This window comes from Cinclus cinclus, chromosome 3 (genome assembly GCF_963662255.1).
Source record: "Cinclus cinclus chromosome 3, bCinCin1.1, whole genome shotgun sequence".
Lineage (NCBI taxonomy): Eukaryota > Metazoa > Chordata > Aves > Passeriformes > Cinclidae > Cinclus > Cinclus cinclus.
The window spans coordinates 9,824,223-9,840,199 of record NC_085048.1 but is presented as its reverse complement, the minus strand read 5'-3'; the positions used below and the strand labels follow the sequence as shown (position 1 = coordinate 9,840,199).

The 15,977-nt window shown below is 42.2% G+C and overlaps 1 protein-coding gene across 1 annotated transcript; it reads right to left on the bottom strand.

The window, feature by feature from the left end:
- Window positions 1–553: 553 nt before the first annotated feature.
- MATN3 (matrilin 3) lies at window positions 554–15,076 on the bottom strand. Its single transcript, XM_062488452.1, has 8 exons — window positions 14,953–15,076; window positions 12,285–12,854; window positions 9,512–9,634; window positions 8,954–9,076; window positions 8,299–8,421; window positions 6,325–6,447; window positions 2,599–2,706; window positions 554–814 (listed from the first exon to the last, which is right to left on the bottom strand). Exons 1-8 carry the CDS (start codon window positions 15,074–15,076, stop codon window positions 759–761), a joined length of 1,350 nt encoding a protein of 449 aa, XP_062344436.1. The 3' UTR covers window positions 554–758.
- Window positions 15,077–15,977: the final 901 nt, after the last annotated feature.

Sequence of the window (15,977 nt, the reverse complement as noted above, 5' to 3'; positions counted from 1 at the left end):
ACTAATAAGATAAGTAAATCTTGCAGGCTAAAAGTATTAAATTTTGGGATGTCTTTCATTCATCTACATTTTAAACATTATTAATACTTGAAATTATTGTTCAATCTTTTATCTATATTTCCAGTGGCGTCTATGTTTTAAAATCAAATACTTCTTTTTTCACACATGTGACTTGGGGCAGTATTCTGTTTATTTCTTTCATGTATGCCTCCTTTGTCTTTGAAGTTTTGTATCCTTGGGTTTTTTAACACACATCCTTTATTTCATAACACATGTCCTTTAGGTTGAATACAAAATAACTTCCAACATCAATATGCATATCATATTGTATTTTATTAAAATAAGTTACAAGATCCCAACTTACTTTCCCATTTAATTGAAAGAAGACATAGGCACATTTGTTCATTCTGCCTTGCCATTTCAGAGTTTTATATGTGATATACTGTATTCATTCTTTTTTTCCTTTATTTACTTTGAAGTAGAATAAAAAATGCAATTGCTACAGAAAAGCAGTATCTGCAGTACAAACTGAAGCACAGCATGTATGAGTAGTTCCACGGCTATAAAGTGACTGTACATGAAGATCCTCAGGGTCACTGTATTTTCAAGACTCTTGTCTTCCTGAAGTCTTCTTGATGTTCATCTATAATAATAAACCAACTGCTGTTTCGTAAGCTGTGCAGTGAAATAAAGCTTCCTGAAAACAATAAAAAGGCTTGATTCTGAAAAATTATTTTAAAATCAAGCAAAATGATAGCTCAGACAATCTGCTGTCTGTCTTGATATGCCTGCAGCTTCTCAGACACTTCCTCTAGTGGTCAGTTGTTAAGGGCAATAAAATAGATGGCTATAAGGTTTGTTTTATTTGCAGTCTTTCTCATTGCTGCATTTTCAAAAAACAGTCTGTTTTCTAGATGAGGTCAAAACATGCTTGAAACAGAGATTTCTGAACATATTAGAGCTCTGTCAAGATCTGGCATTTTACCAAATAATCTCAACACCCCTAATTTCTTAGAAAGAGTTGGATTAGGTGATAACCAGGGATGAGAAGCATAAGGTGATGGTCTCTGCTATGTTTTCCAGGTTGTCTTGAAAGGATGCTAGGGATAGAAATGGCGGAACAAAGAATAACTTTGAAAGAAAGCCTCAGTTCTTTGTAATAAATTGTATTCCTAACTTAAACCCACAATATTTTCTTGCTTACCATGACCTCTTGGGGCAGAAAGGTTGATCTCTGAAACTGAGATGACATTACAGGTTTAAATACCTTGGTGCTCAGTTTTAACTAATTAGATTCTCTAGAATGATACATTATAATCCAGGAAAATCAGAGTTCTTCCACTCACTTTTCCCAGACAGATAAACTGAACTCCAAGCACACTGCAAGAAGAGGTATGTGCAATTAGATCTCATAAAAGTAACTTTGAATTTATTCAAAAACTGGGAAAGTCTTGTGTCCTTGACAGAAGTGTTTATTTGCCTTTCAGAAACTTTGGCAAACTGAAAAATTCTTGTATCTATCTAAATGATGGGTTCACGTATAAAACTCACTACTTTGCTCTCCTTTTTTTATCATCTTGAATAGTCCACTCTTCCTTGATTTTGAAACCTCAGGGATTGGGATGATAACCACAGACATAATGTTCCTTTAAATCAAGTCCTATTTGAATAAGAGCGCATTTGACAGAAAAAAGCATTCAGAAATTTTCAGCAAAGAAAATCTGTGGCAGTCCTTGGTAAATTGTAGCAGTGATCAATCACTCTCACTTCTAAAAATTATGCCTCCTGATGTACCACAGCTTTTCCAACTTCAACCTCCACTTATTAGTTCCTGCTATGTCATCTGAGGGCATTTATTCCAGCATTCAGGCTTGCTGTGGTATGACAGAGTTCACCACTTTCTTTTTGTTTATTGGTTGGGGTTTTTTTCTCTCCCACATGTTTGTGGAATGACTAACCTGGGGGCTGACCACATTTCTCTTCCCAGCTGCAGACAGGGCACTGCAGCCAAAAAAGCCAGCAAATTCCACCACCAGCAAGCACCTCAGATCTTCCAGAGGCACAAGGCTTGCCAGAGCCTCGAGCCTCAGAACCCTGCCTTGCAGCTCTCTCATGCTCCTATATCCTAGGATACTCATAGGTTCACACATTTTCAGAGAAAAGAAGGTGCTTGGAAATCACCTGGGACAGTGCCTGCCTATGTAGGTGGGATGCAGAGGAATACCACAGCTAATGGGACTGTTGTCACACGGTGAAGTTGTCTCTAAAGTTTTGGACATAATAGGAGTGTTTGTTGTAACAGTAAAAGCCAGACACAGGAATTATGAGTAGAGCAGTGCTTGAAGTTCAACATGGCGCATATAATCTAGGGGATGTGGGCAAATGCATTCAGTTTATCTGTAGCATGTTGCTCTTCAGTGAAATGTGAAAACACTGTGGTGTTTGCAACAACCTCTTTTTTCCCATAATATTTCTAAAATCACCCTGAATATACTTTCTCCTTTGAGGGATATTTCTTCCCTGGTTTATATCAAAACAGCTGCCTCTAAAATACCAGTAAAGTGCTGAACGCTGGTGATCATGTAAGAAAAAGGATATATTTCGTGGACAGAGCTTCAAGGTGTGAGGTCACTGAATCCTGGAGGGCAACTATGGCTTCACACTTACAGGACTCTTCAGTTGTTACAAGACTGCTTGATATGGCTCCTAAGAGAGAAAACAGCATTTAGTATATTTATTATAATCATTGAACTTTTAAATCCCAAGAAAATGCTTGATCCTGTGGAAGGAGTCAAATCCATGCTGTGAGACTACAGCAAGCACTGCAACCCAGGGCAGTTGGGAAGGAGGGGCAGCAGTGAACAGGGACTGGTGTGTAGCCAGGGACCTGAGTGCCATAGTCCAGGACAGGCAAGAGAGAGCTCAACTCTAACCAAGAAGGAAGCAGAGCAGGGTGTTCCTCACCTGCCTACCTGGATCCTCTACACTCTTTAAATTAGACCATTACTGAGAAAAAATGAATAAATGAAAGGACCTGGCTGCAGAGACCATCTAGCCTCCCCATCAACTTTAATTGTGTCACTCCACAAGTACTTGGTTTCTAGTATTTACGATATGCATGCATAGGGAGTATCTTTCTTGATTCAAGAGGGTAGGCACAAATCCATACAAATGTCACGTGAATATAGAATGGAGGGAATGACATTCAAATAGGCCCAACTGAATTTAAAATCTAGCAGAAAGTCACATCTCCTCTCCTCCTCTAGCTGGAGGAGCCAGCTACTATTTCAGAGGAGTTACCAGTCTCTTCAGAAAGAGTACAAGCACTGCTATACCAACAAAGCAGTGCTTCCATTCTGACTGTTCCTAGGTCTTGACCTCAGTCTTCCAGACTTACAGGGGACTAGCCTCAGCTGTCCTCAAGAATTCCTTTTTCTCCATAATTCACAAAAAACCAGCAATGATGCCAAAGGGTTCAGAGAGACAACAATTTCACTTAGTATGATAAAGTCAAGCATTAGTAGATGCCTATGAGTTCCTAGCTGCAGGAAAGGCAATTTAACCTCACCTACTCCATAAAGTAATTCAGTTAAGGCTGCACCACTTTGCTGGAGACTGAGAACAAATGTATGTCACTACTGCAGCACAGGTACTATAGTGAGATCACCATCCACATCTGAGACTGGAACAATAAGCTTCCAAAGGCAAAGCCTTCTTAAAAGAGAGCCTACAAATACATTTTCGGTAAGTTATCAAGAGGTATTACCCATAAGCAATACCCATCTCTTAATAATTTTTTTTTTACATTACTTGCAAAGGCAACAATAACATTAATAAACTTTGTTTCCTCTAGATATATAAATTCATACCTGATCAATGTCAAACATAGTGTGTGAGCATTGTAACAGTAAAACAACACAAATACTATATACAAGTACATTTCCCTTTTTTCCTGAACTGTTTCAGGTTCTTTGTTTGTTTGTTTTGATTTTGTTTTTGTTTGTCAGTCATGCCATTAATACTCCCATTTTGCAAGGAAACTGCAAAATCTATGAGGTTGCACATCTGGCAGTGCAGAAACTCATCTGTCTTAAAGCCAATGTTGAAATTGGTGTCTCCTTGATTCCACTGAGCCTGTATTTGTTCGGCTCCCCTCTTTGGAACATTCCACTGGCTTTATGGTGAATGTACAAAGAAGAGCTGTTCAAGAGTCAGCTGGAGGAAGGCCAGTTCAAAACATCACACCAACATGGTTGGTTTCCAACCAGCTGCCAGTTAACTTTTTATGTCTGCATTTAAATTCTCCAGTGACAGATACAGATCCTCCTTGGATTTTGTCTACTTTAACAAAATTATTTTTCCAACCAACTCTGGCAATTGTCCAAGGGTACTCTGAATTCTACAGTCCTTCTGTGAAATTGAGAGTCTTACAGTATTTGATATTCAAAATCTGAGGCATTCCTTTTGCCACTGGGATTCGGAAAAAGTATAATGCTATATATATACAAATACTTTATTTATAAATATACAATATTATAACTATTATTAATTATAAATACTTTATTTATATATAAAGTATATATCTTAAAGCTGTGTTTTTACACTGCCTTTGTGATCAAGTCCAGACCAACAAGAAACTATTTTTGCAGATGGTGTTTGTCTGTATCCACCTATTTTTAAACTGTACTGTTACATAGGGTCTTCATCCACTTAATGTGATGGCAAGTTATTCTTGTTCTGAACCAGGGCTGGGCTAGGTACCTCTTGAGATCCCTTCCTACCCAACTTAACTTCAGATTCTACATCAAACTGTGGAGAGGTTCTGCCAACATTTGATCCCAGTATTGCCCATCTGAAGAGAAAACTGTTGGTGAGTTCATTCTTGCCCCACTGAGCCTGGAGGAGAGGCCAAGAATACAAGGTTTAGCACTGTAGTAGTTCTAGCCTGAGTACTGTTCCCCTTGGGACCCTCCAGCCATCTCCAAATGCTGGTATGCAGTGGAGGCTCACATCCCAGACACAGGTGTCCCAGAACCCTGCCTTGCCAACACCCCCAGTTAGTCCCATTTCAGAAGTGCAGATCATGAAAGATTGAATTTTTAAATACAGTGAGTCCTTAAATGTGTGATGATAAGAGGAAATGTTAAACTTAAACTAGTTTTAAGTACAGTATATATATTACTATAATTAAACAAGAAGGACCAAACTAGCTCAAAATATTCATGGAAAGAGACATAAAAGAATGAAAAGGATTATATTTCCTGGGAGCTTGTGAGTTGATACACCATTTGTCAAACAGATTAAAAATGTTTAACACATTAAAAAGAGTTGCTTCAATAAATAAACATATTCAGAAAAAAAACCCCAACATTAAGTTAATACTTGAGCATGTTTTGTCATCTGAATTTAAAATAAAGCCTTCAGAGCAATGACAGGTCTTTAATCCACTCATACAGACCTGCAGCCAGTCATGGGTTCCTGGTGCACACACACCAGTTCACACAGGATGTGCTTTGGAGAAGCAGTCATCCAAAAAACATGATAACATTTTTTAATGTTTAATTCCCAATACCAGTGCTTTTCCATGCTGGGAGCCTATCCTCTATGAATCTTATCAGGAATTACTGAGATGTGTAACTGATCTCACCATGGAGCAGCAACTGTCTTACTGGGGATTAATACATTAATTAACGCAAGGGATACCTCAGACCTTGCTCCCTCCGACCCAGCTGTGTAACCCCACCAGATGTGAAATGCCACATCAGCTCCAAAGGCACACTAGGAAAGGTTTCCAATACACAATAACTTTACAGTAAGGAGACTGGGAAGGAAAGAAATGCTTCTGAAATAGTTACATTTTTACTGTAACAGAAAGTCACTGAGAAGCTAAAGAAAGGAGCAGCAAGATGAAATTCAGCCTGGAGGGGAGCACGTCACCTCAACCTCTCTTGCACGATGGCACACCATCATTCCACAGTACTGCAAAGTGTGTGACTAACCCCAGCTCTTCTCCCTTCAACAATTTCTCAGTTCTGGGTTTGCTGAATATTGCATAAATTAGCGAAGGCCTTATTTATAAGTTGACAAAGACTGCATGGTGAGTATTTACTAACATTGTTACATATAAAGTTCTTTGTATCTCTGAATTTTGCTCCAAGTGGGTAAGGCAGAGTGACTTAGAACTACTGTCTTTTAACACCCTGTGCACCTGAAAGTTCCCCAGACAGATACAAACATATTCACATGCTAACGAGAGCTATTGCAATGCATGCAGGTAGCTGGGGAGGACATGGCTAGAAAAGGATCAGCAATCTGCTCTCTTACTTGAGCACGTCTTTCCGTCTGGGTTGAGGGTGTAGCCTTGGTGGCAGTCACAGGAGTAGAGCAGGTCACCCCTCACACACACCTGCTCGCAGTCGTGCCTGCCAGGTGCACACACGTCGGCAGCTGAGGGGGCATTTCAGAGAAAAATGTGAATCCGTAGCCAAACTTCAGCCTTTAGTGATTCCCATTCTCAAATGGATCTTCATTTGGATCCAAACCAGGATGTTTTTACTGCGTGTCAGTGTGCTGTTAACCAGAACAGGGTGCACAGAGTGTGTTTTTATCTGGCTATTAATGTCACAAAATTAGTACAAAATTTTGGAATAATGGCAACACTTTTTTGCAGCTGTAACAGATGGCAAAAGGAATGAAACCAGAAGTGATGAAGTTACAAAACAATTATCCAAGAAAATTTCAGAGAACAAATATCTTGATTTTAAGAGACTATTTGGCATTACTTCAGCTCTAATTGAGTTGGAGAAGACAGTGTTTTATGGAGTGAATAGACCATAAACAGAAAAGTATATGTGGCTGCTAAAAAAGATGTGACACCCACTGCCAGTTACAAAGTGGGCACTTTAGGTGTGAGGTTGCCGTTTTCTGCCAAATTTAACACGTCAATTCTGAAAGGGCAAGCTGAGAAGGAGTTCCTATATTTAGATATCTTTGCAGTAAGAAGGCCCAGTAAGGCACAAGAAAAAATAAAGGATGGAGAAGGAAAGGAAGAGAGGAAGAGAAAAGAAAGAAAGAAAGAAAGAAAGAAAGAAAGAAAGAAAGAAAGAAAGAAAGAAAGAAAGAAAGAAAGAAAGAAAGAAAGAAAGAAAGAAAGACCTAGACTATTTTTGCATCATTTTTTGCACATCTTTGTGATATAATTTCCACGGAGACCCGGATGGTTAGGAATTCATTAGCAGGATACTGCTAAATGAGATTCAAAAGGAAAAAAAAGCAAGCATGTGAAGAAAATAATTTAGAGTATGCAGAAGGAGAATCGCTGCTATGAAATGAGATTTGGGATTGGACCCCCCCCCCCCCCCCCCCAAAGGGGAGGCCTAATTGAATTTTCATTCCCTCACATGTTTATAACCTCTCTGTAATGCCAGCTAAGAGCTAATTCTAGGCACCATATTTACAAAATCAGCTCCTAACCTAGGCAGGAAGAAATACTGAGGCTCTCTGGCTTCACCTCTTTGAAATGTGAGACCTGTGACTTAACTTGAGAGATTTGCCTAGGAACTTCCTGGAACTGGAAGCCTAAATTCAACAGTTTGTCATACAAAATATAATAAGGAAAGGGATTCTAATGGAAGTGGGGAAAAGAAAGTATTTTCCCTGAATAAATCACAAATGAGACATCCAAAGAAATTCAGAGTGAAGATTAAACCCTAATCAAGTGAAGATAATATAGAATAGATGTTAATTTGTAGCTAATATATACTTATGTGTACATTCCTAAGTACCAGCTACATCTATGCTCTTGTTCTCCACAAGAGACCAGCACTGAGAAGGAGCATTTCCCTCCATCCTCTAGAGCTCTAAGGCTGGAATGTTTTTTAAGGTCCAAACACATCCATCAGAAAGAGCAATCACACTCATACAGACTATGATCTCTCTTCCAGCTCATGAGATGCTCTCCCTTATCTTGTTCCCTTTTGCTGCTTTACTGAAGAGTTTTCTGACAGAAGTGGTCCACATCACATATTAGATGTGGCAATTCATGCTCCATGGGTGTGAAAATACTGTGAAGTCCTCAAGGAAATACCAAATGGCATTTTAATCTTAACCAATTACAAGCTTCACACAACTGCAGAAGAGACAAGGATCTCAAATTACTGCTGTACATATGGAAAAAAAAATCACCCTGAGTTTTCAGGAGTTGTAAAGAAACTCTGGGATAATTTATCAGAAAAATAACATAAATTAGCTGGATTTTTCAAAGCTGCTTCCTTTTAGTGGAACACAGTTTTTCCTTACCTGAGCAAGTCTTCCTGTCTGGATTCAGAGTGTATCCTTCATAGCAGCCACAGCTGTAGGATCCATCATTACTCAGACAGACTTGGGCACAGTCATGCCTTCCAGGAGCACACATGTCCATGGCTGTGGTGAGCCATGGTTTATGAAATAAATCTATTAATCCCTCCCAAATGCTTCATTGCTTTAAATGCCTAACATTTGTAATTACTGTTTAATTATGATTTAACCGGTGTCTTACTATATTATTATATTATGCTGCAGACTACTGAATTCAGTTATTAATTATTTAATGGAGGAGGCAGATGCTGCAAGACATGACTACACCACATCTCATGCAGTTCTGTCTTTCATCAGCAATTCCAACAGTCTTGTACGTCCCCAGTAGGGACAAAGCTAAAAACCCACGTGAGATGAGCAATAACCTAACCCATGTCAGACGAAGCAGCTAAAAATGTTTATGGAATTCTGTGAAGACCATAAAATGGTAGATAAGTGCCAAACTGCATTTTTTAATCAATGCATTTAAGGAAAAATACAATATTGTTATTGGAACAAAGGAAAAGACTACAGCTGAGTTCTCATTTTAGGGTGATTCACAGAAAACATGTCCATATCTCCATGAGTTTCATATATTCAAGTAGCTTTTAATTCTCACCTGAGCAAGTCTTCTTGTCTGGATTCAAGGTGTAACCTTCATAGCAGTCACAGACATAGGATCCATTGTTACTCACACAGATCTGGTCACACTTGTGCATCCCAGGTGCACACATGTCCACAGCTTGTTAGGCATGTAAGAGAAATAACTCATTGTTAATAACAAGCAGTTTGGGATGGAGTGCACCTTCCCATTTTTTAATATATTTTGGTTTGGAATCAGCTCAGAAATGGCAATAGTAATTGAAGGAATTAAAACAAGTGGTAGGAGAAAATATCTACAGTAACTACATCTGAAGACTTTGTTTTGGTATCTGGCCCTAATGAATGTATCTGTAGGCACAAGAAAAAGGATGGTGATAGAATCAAACTACATCTCATCATTACTTGCAGCTGATTTTTATTTATTATTCATTTCTAGAATTTTTATTATTGGAAAAGACTTTTTTAAAAAATAAGTTTGTTTCAGCAAAAGCACACAAGTAGCATCTCAAATCCAAGTATAGTGTTAATTTTTCTTTCTTTTTCTAGTTGAACTCATTTTCCAAAGGAGTAGTACCTGAACAGGTTCTCTTATCTGGATTCAGGGTGTATCCTTCATAGCAGTCACAGAGGTAGGATGCCCCGTTACTCACACAGACCTGCTGGCAGCCGTGGGTCCCCAGGGCACACACGTTCACAGCTACAAAGGGCATTGACAGAGAGTCATCCCAGAGGAAAGGAGCAGGCATTAATCATTCATGCCTACAGAAATACATCTTGCACTATTTGCTGGATTAGTGGTAGTAAATGTCAGTGCTGTGTTGCTGTCACAAGTTACAGATGTCCTTTGCACCACTCTGTAGCCAGGAGAAAGAGGTAATAAACAGCACTGTAATAACTCAGTACCTGAGGTGGCAGGAGAAAAGATGTATTGAAAAGGGTTCCACAAGGAGAGATTTTAAGCATTTAGTTACATTACACTAGAAATGAGAACTCAGCAAAGAAAAGAATGGGGAGGGAGGAAGGGGGGGAGGGAGGGAGGGAGGGAGGAAGGAAGGAAGGAAGGAAGGAAGGAAGGAAGGAAGGAAGGAAGGAAGGAAGGAAGGAAGGAAGGAAGGAAGGAAGGAAGGAATTAGAGAGAGAAAAATGGAAAACAGATCTGTTTTTACCTAAGATTTTTACTTAGATTAGAAGTTACTAATTAGTCTTATTGTGGGTATGGACTACTAGTAAAATCAATCTCCAAAGCAATACTGGTGAGATAAAAGATCAGAAGCAAGAGTGCCTGAACTTTATCATGTATTTCTGAAAATAAGGCAATTTTGTGGCAACAAAATGGTAACATTTCCCATTTTCTAAAACAAGGAAGATTTAGAAGTCTACTAAAAAGGCTGATAGAGTTGTCTTGTCTTTACCTTTTGAAACACAGACATCACCTTTTCATTGTGCTACACTCTTGGGAATAAGAGAACCAATCTCCATGACTTATGAACAAAATCTCTGGGTGATATTTTCAAGCATAAGTGAGAAGCTCAGACTCAAATGGTCAGATTTTTGTGGTAGGAAAGTCAAACGTCCACTGACTTGGACAGCTAAGCCTTGAGTAAAGGCTAAGACTCTTCCATCTCTGGGATGGTCTCATACTGAGTAATGTTCTCAATGTGTCAAGAACTTGATCTTAGCCAAGTATTTTTCTCCTGTACATTAGTTTTCCTGTTTTCAGTTTACCCTACAAACAAATTAATTACCTTGGTCAAAGCAAAAGAAAATCCTAATTGCCACTGGTGAGTCCAGATTTCTGACCAAAAAGCACTCAGGAGCTGGAAAGGGATCCTGTTTACCACACTGTCTTACAAGACCCTATTAGATTCATTTGGTTTGTAGAAGTCCTTTGAAAGACTCTTTTCTTCACCCTGTTTTTTTCATGAATCCACAGATTCTGGCAAACTGCACACAGGCGACAGTTACACTGGAAGTGTACATGTGTGAGCTGTCTGATTTACCCTCCAGCCTTTCAGGGGAATAGTTTCTATACTTTAGCACAATTAGCAGTAAGTTTATTCTTAAGAACAGAGATTTTTCTTTGATGCTATGAAAGGACTTGCTTTGGCAAGAACATAGGTGGACATAAGTGCTGTGTTCACAGCACACATACCTGTCCAGCCAGGTGGGCACTTGTGAGGATCTGGTCACATCAGCAGCACAACATGGTGTCAAGCCAAACCTCAAGGCTTTTCCTATGCTAATTAGTGGGCAAAGTGTCCTGTCTGCAGATGGTCTTACACATTTATTTCCTACCTAGAGAAGGAGGTCTATTCACTTGAAACATATTCAAAAGATGTGGTGGTAATTTTTAGTAAGGTTCTGAAATAACAAAGTAACACACTGCCAACAGAAGTTCCTAAAGAATTGGCTGTAATTTTAATTTTCTTACAATGTTATTTATACCTGGTTTTGCCTATTATTTGCTGGAAATTTATTTTAAAGTCATTTTCCTATAAATTCACTAGAAAAATCTACTCTGCACAAATTTTTTAATTGTCAGAAAGTTGCCATTTGATTTTTGTGAGTAGGGCTGTGTCACAGCTATCAATAGGCAGTTCTTAATACTCCAGATGACCTTTTTTCCCTGTAAATGACAGTAATAGCCCACTCTGGCCTAGCATTTTTAGTGGAGTTCTAGCCTAAACCAAATACATACAGCATTTTTATAAGATCAGCCCTGGAAAAGCGAAGCTAATTCATCCCATCCCACAGTTCCTTGTCTAAATCAAGTTGCAGAGAAACAGAGGGAGATGTGAGCCTGGCACACTGGAAAAGCCCAGCAATTTCTAAGGAGTGAAAGCCTGTCCTGAGACGACCTACTGCCGCCATTGGGCACTTTATCCTGCACCAAATTCCTCAAGCCAGTGCAGTGGTTTACCTGCCACGCTGATTTTCCTACTCTGGACCTATAGGGAATCCCTTCCTCCTTGCTTCCCAGCAAGATGGGAAAGGAAAAATGCAGCCTGCAGAGCTCTGATGTGTACCTTCAGTAATTCAGTAAATATATTCAGTCAAACCTTGTCCGGATTGCTGTGATTTCTCTTTCTCTCTAAATTTGACCAACTGGACAAGGAGGTCCATTCGAGTCACATCTGTTACCTACACTAAGGTCACTATTCAAAATGGAAGGTCAGTACTTGGCCTTCACTGAAAAAGAAGGTTGGCTTGTTTGTCCAGTGGATGGTAAAGGAAATATTTAGATGTGATACATAACACTTCTGAGAAACTTCTTTCTTAAGGAGCAGAACTGCAGCAGAAGTCAAAAGGAGCCAAGTTACACTACTCTCTTGGACTGATCCCCTTACCACAGAAAGTCTCCCTGAATCTGGATGTCAGCTTTTCAATCACACCATAGGTCTCCACATAGAAGACGTGTTCATCCAGAGGCTCACTGGCCATTATCCTCAGGGACTGCATGTCTGCTCGGTCTACCCCGACCGCGTAGATCTCGATGCCAGCTGTCCGGGCACTTGCTGCCACATCTTGAACCTGGTCTTGTGGCCGTCCATCTGTCACAACAATGACCACCTTGGGGATGTTGAAGCTTGCTGGCCGGGTGCCCATCTCCTCGGTGAAGACTTCATCCATGGCAGTTTGGATGGCAAGGCCGGTCATTGTGCCAGCAGACAAGGGCTCAATGCGAGACACAGCCTCCTTCATAGAGGCTCTGTCAAAGTAGGTCCGGAGGGGAAACTCCACCTTGACAGTGCTCGCGTAGTTCATGACTGCCACACGCGTTGTTCTCTCACCAACATCCAGGGTATCGATCATTTCTGACAAGAAGATCTTCACTTTCTCAAACTCTTCAGGTCGGACGCTGCGGGAGCTGTCTACGATGAAGACGAGGTCTAGAGGCCGGTTCTTACAGGCAGTGTCTGCCAAGAAGGAAGGAAAATGCTTCAGTCATCTCCTACACAGACAGGAGCTCTCACCCAAGGGCAGTGAGTGCTGTCATGGCAAACTACTCCAGCCACATGATGTTGGTTGATCCATTATGAAGAGGCTTCAAATTATAGTGAGCAACATACTAGACGGTCTTAAATATTAATTTCGAAAAGCAATAAATAACTGACTTTTTCTAAGCATTAATAGATAGGTGCACATTTGAGCCTTCAAAATGTCTAACCTTGAAACAAAGGGTTGTGGTTTTCATGTAACAACCAACACAGAGATGGAGCAGTTATATAAAAATATATTTACTGTTTATTTTCATAAAGGTTGAATTCCAGTTTTTATAAGATTAAGAAATAAAATGGCAAAACTTCTGAGTAGATCACACAGAGAACGGATCCTAATATTTTTTAGGATAGTAACAATATAAACTGCTAATCGGGAATTATTTATTGTTTGTAAATCACAATCCAAAACACACAAGAAGAAATAAAGGCCAACAAGGAAAAGACACAAATGATGATGTAAAATGGCTTCTTTGGAAATTGTTACTGTTTTAAGGCTCGTAGAGCAAAAGGAAAAGTGAAATTACTCATGAAGTAATTTTATATGTAAAAATGAACATTTGCACACACACTTCCAAAATTCCTCACTGTCATATAAATCTAGACAGAAGCAGAAAAGCCATAGCTCAGATCAGAGACAAGTATCATTTCTAGGAAGGAAAAAACCAATCAAGACAGTGACAGCGGGCAACTGAAATGCCCACTCCCTGTCCTGACACCACGTCCTGACACTGATGGTACCAGGTACTAAGTTTATAACATCAAGGTTGGATTTGCAGCTGAAAAATGGACAACTCAAAACAAGAGTATTTCCTTAAAAGAGATATTCTGGCTCACCAGTGCATTAAATAGCAAAATATGAGGTGTCCAGTTTGAATTCATACTTTGAGGGCTGTTTTGGAACCTGACACACCTCTCCTGGCTACTATCAAGTGGACTTTGATTATTTCATTCCAGCTTAAATTTTAAAAAATCTTCACAAGTATCTTAAAAGTAGAAGTGAAAACAGCACTTTTTCCCCCCCAAGGCATTAGAGACCTTTTTTTTCTGATACAATTGAAAACAGAGAGAAAATATTAAGTTGCACAAACTCCCTCAGGAAGCACAGCAGCATAGTGGATTTTGCCTTTGGATGAAGTAATAGACCAGACAAATCTAGGATCCCACCCAAGTATATTCATATCATTCTATATTCATCTTGTAACTCAGTTTTGCCTTTGGGAAGCTGAGAAAACATGAAGAAATGTTGGTGCATGCATGCGTAGCTTAAGACATGGATGGGGGGGGGGGGGGAGGAGGGGGAGGAAGAAAGACCCGACGCAGTGCTTGTAGGTAGAATAATTCTCTTTTTTAGATTGTGTAGAAAAAAAAAAAAGTATTTCCAGCAACCTGGTCGTTCCACGAGTCTGAAATAAAGATGTTTCGAGCAATGAGCAGCGGTAGGGAAGAGCTAGCGGGGTTTAGCGGCGTGGAGCAGCAGCGGGGCAGCAGCAGTGGGGCAGCAGCAGCAGCAGCGGGGCAGCAGCAGCGGGGCAGCAGCAGCGGGGCAGCAGCAGCGGGGCAGCAGCAGCAGCAGTGGGGCAGCAGCAGCAGCAGCAGCAGCAGCAGTGGGGCAGCAGCAGCGGGGCAGCAGCAGCGGGGCAGCAGCAGCGGGGCAGCAGCAGCAGCAGTGGGGCAGCAGCAGCAGCAGCAGCAGCAGCAGCGGGGCAGCAGCAGCGGGGCAGCAGCAGCGGGGCAGCAGCAGCAGCAGTGGGGCAGCAGCAGCAGCAGCGGGGCAGCAGCAGCGGGGCAGCAGCAGCAGCAGTGGGGCAGCAGCAGCAGCAGCAGCAGCAGCAGCAGTGGGGCAGCAGCAGCGGGGCAGCAGCAGCGGGGCAGCAGCAGCAGCAGCGGGGCAGCAGCAGCGGGGTAGCAGCAGCAGCAGCAGGGCAGCAGCAGCGGGGTAGCAGCAGCAGCAGCAGGGCAGCAGCAGCGGGGCAGCAGCAGCGGAACGGGCGGAGCGGGGCCCCGGGTGCGGTACCTGCGGCGGGGCCGCCCGGACGCGGCTGCCGTCGCGGGCGGAGCGCGGGGCCCCGCGGGGCCGCGGGCAGCGGCAGCAGCGCCAGCGCCAGGCAGCAGCCCAGGATGCCGAGTGCCCGCATCATGGTGGTGCCGCCGCCGGCCCCGCGCCCGCCGCGCCGCCTTTAAAGCCGCCGGGACGGGGAAGGGGGACGGGACACCGAGGGGGCATCGGCCACCCCCGCCGCCTCCTCCCCAGGGCGGGCCGGCGGCTCTCGCTCCCCCGCCCCGACGGGCGCTCACCCTCGGGGAGAGGGACGGGGGCGACGATTGGAGGGGCTCGTTGGGAATGTGAGGCAGGGCCAGAGCAGGATTCAAACCTGGGCGCAGGAGGAATTGAGACACCGTTCTTCCTTCACCACAAGCGTTTGGTCCAGGCTAATTTTGCATTTCAGTCTCCAGGACAGTAGTTGCAAAGAACGGGAGAAAAAGCTCCCAGTGTGATCACCGAGGGAACTGCCCGCTCCGTGGCCAAATTTGGCTTAAGGGCGTTGCGGCTGGTTCCTGACGCTGGAACTCCTGCCAGTTCCCGCAGGCAGCTGCAGTGAGCTTTAACGGAAAGCGCGGCATGGGCACAAAGGCACCCTGATCTCCAGCACAGCGCTTTAGAAGACACCTTTGCCAAATCTGTATCATGTTGTACTGCAGGATCATCTTCTCTCCCGTCACCTCCATCAGGGGCACAGGAAGCCTCGATTTAGAAGAACCATCAACCCCCCGCAGCCGTACAGGATCAGGCAGGCACTGACTCACTTCAGCAAGTTCTACTGGAAAGGCACAGTAGAAGAGGCCACCATCAGATTCCCAAAGGCTGCAAACGGTATTAGGGAAGAAGGACCACCACCCTTCAAGCCACAGGACAGGGCTCCAGGGGAGTACAAGGACTTTTCTCTCAAAAGACACTGCAGCTTCTTGAGCATGAGCACATGCACACACCCCAGAAAAATTTCAGGCAGTGCCTGCTGCTGGCCAAATACTGCTCACAAC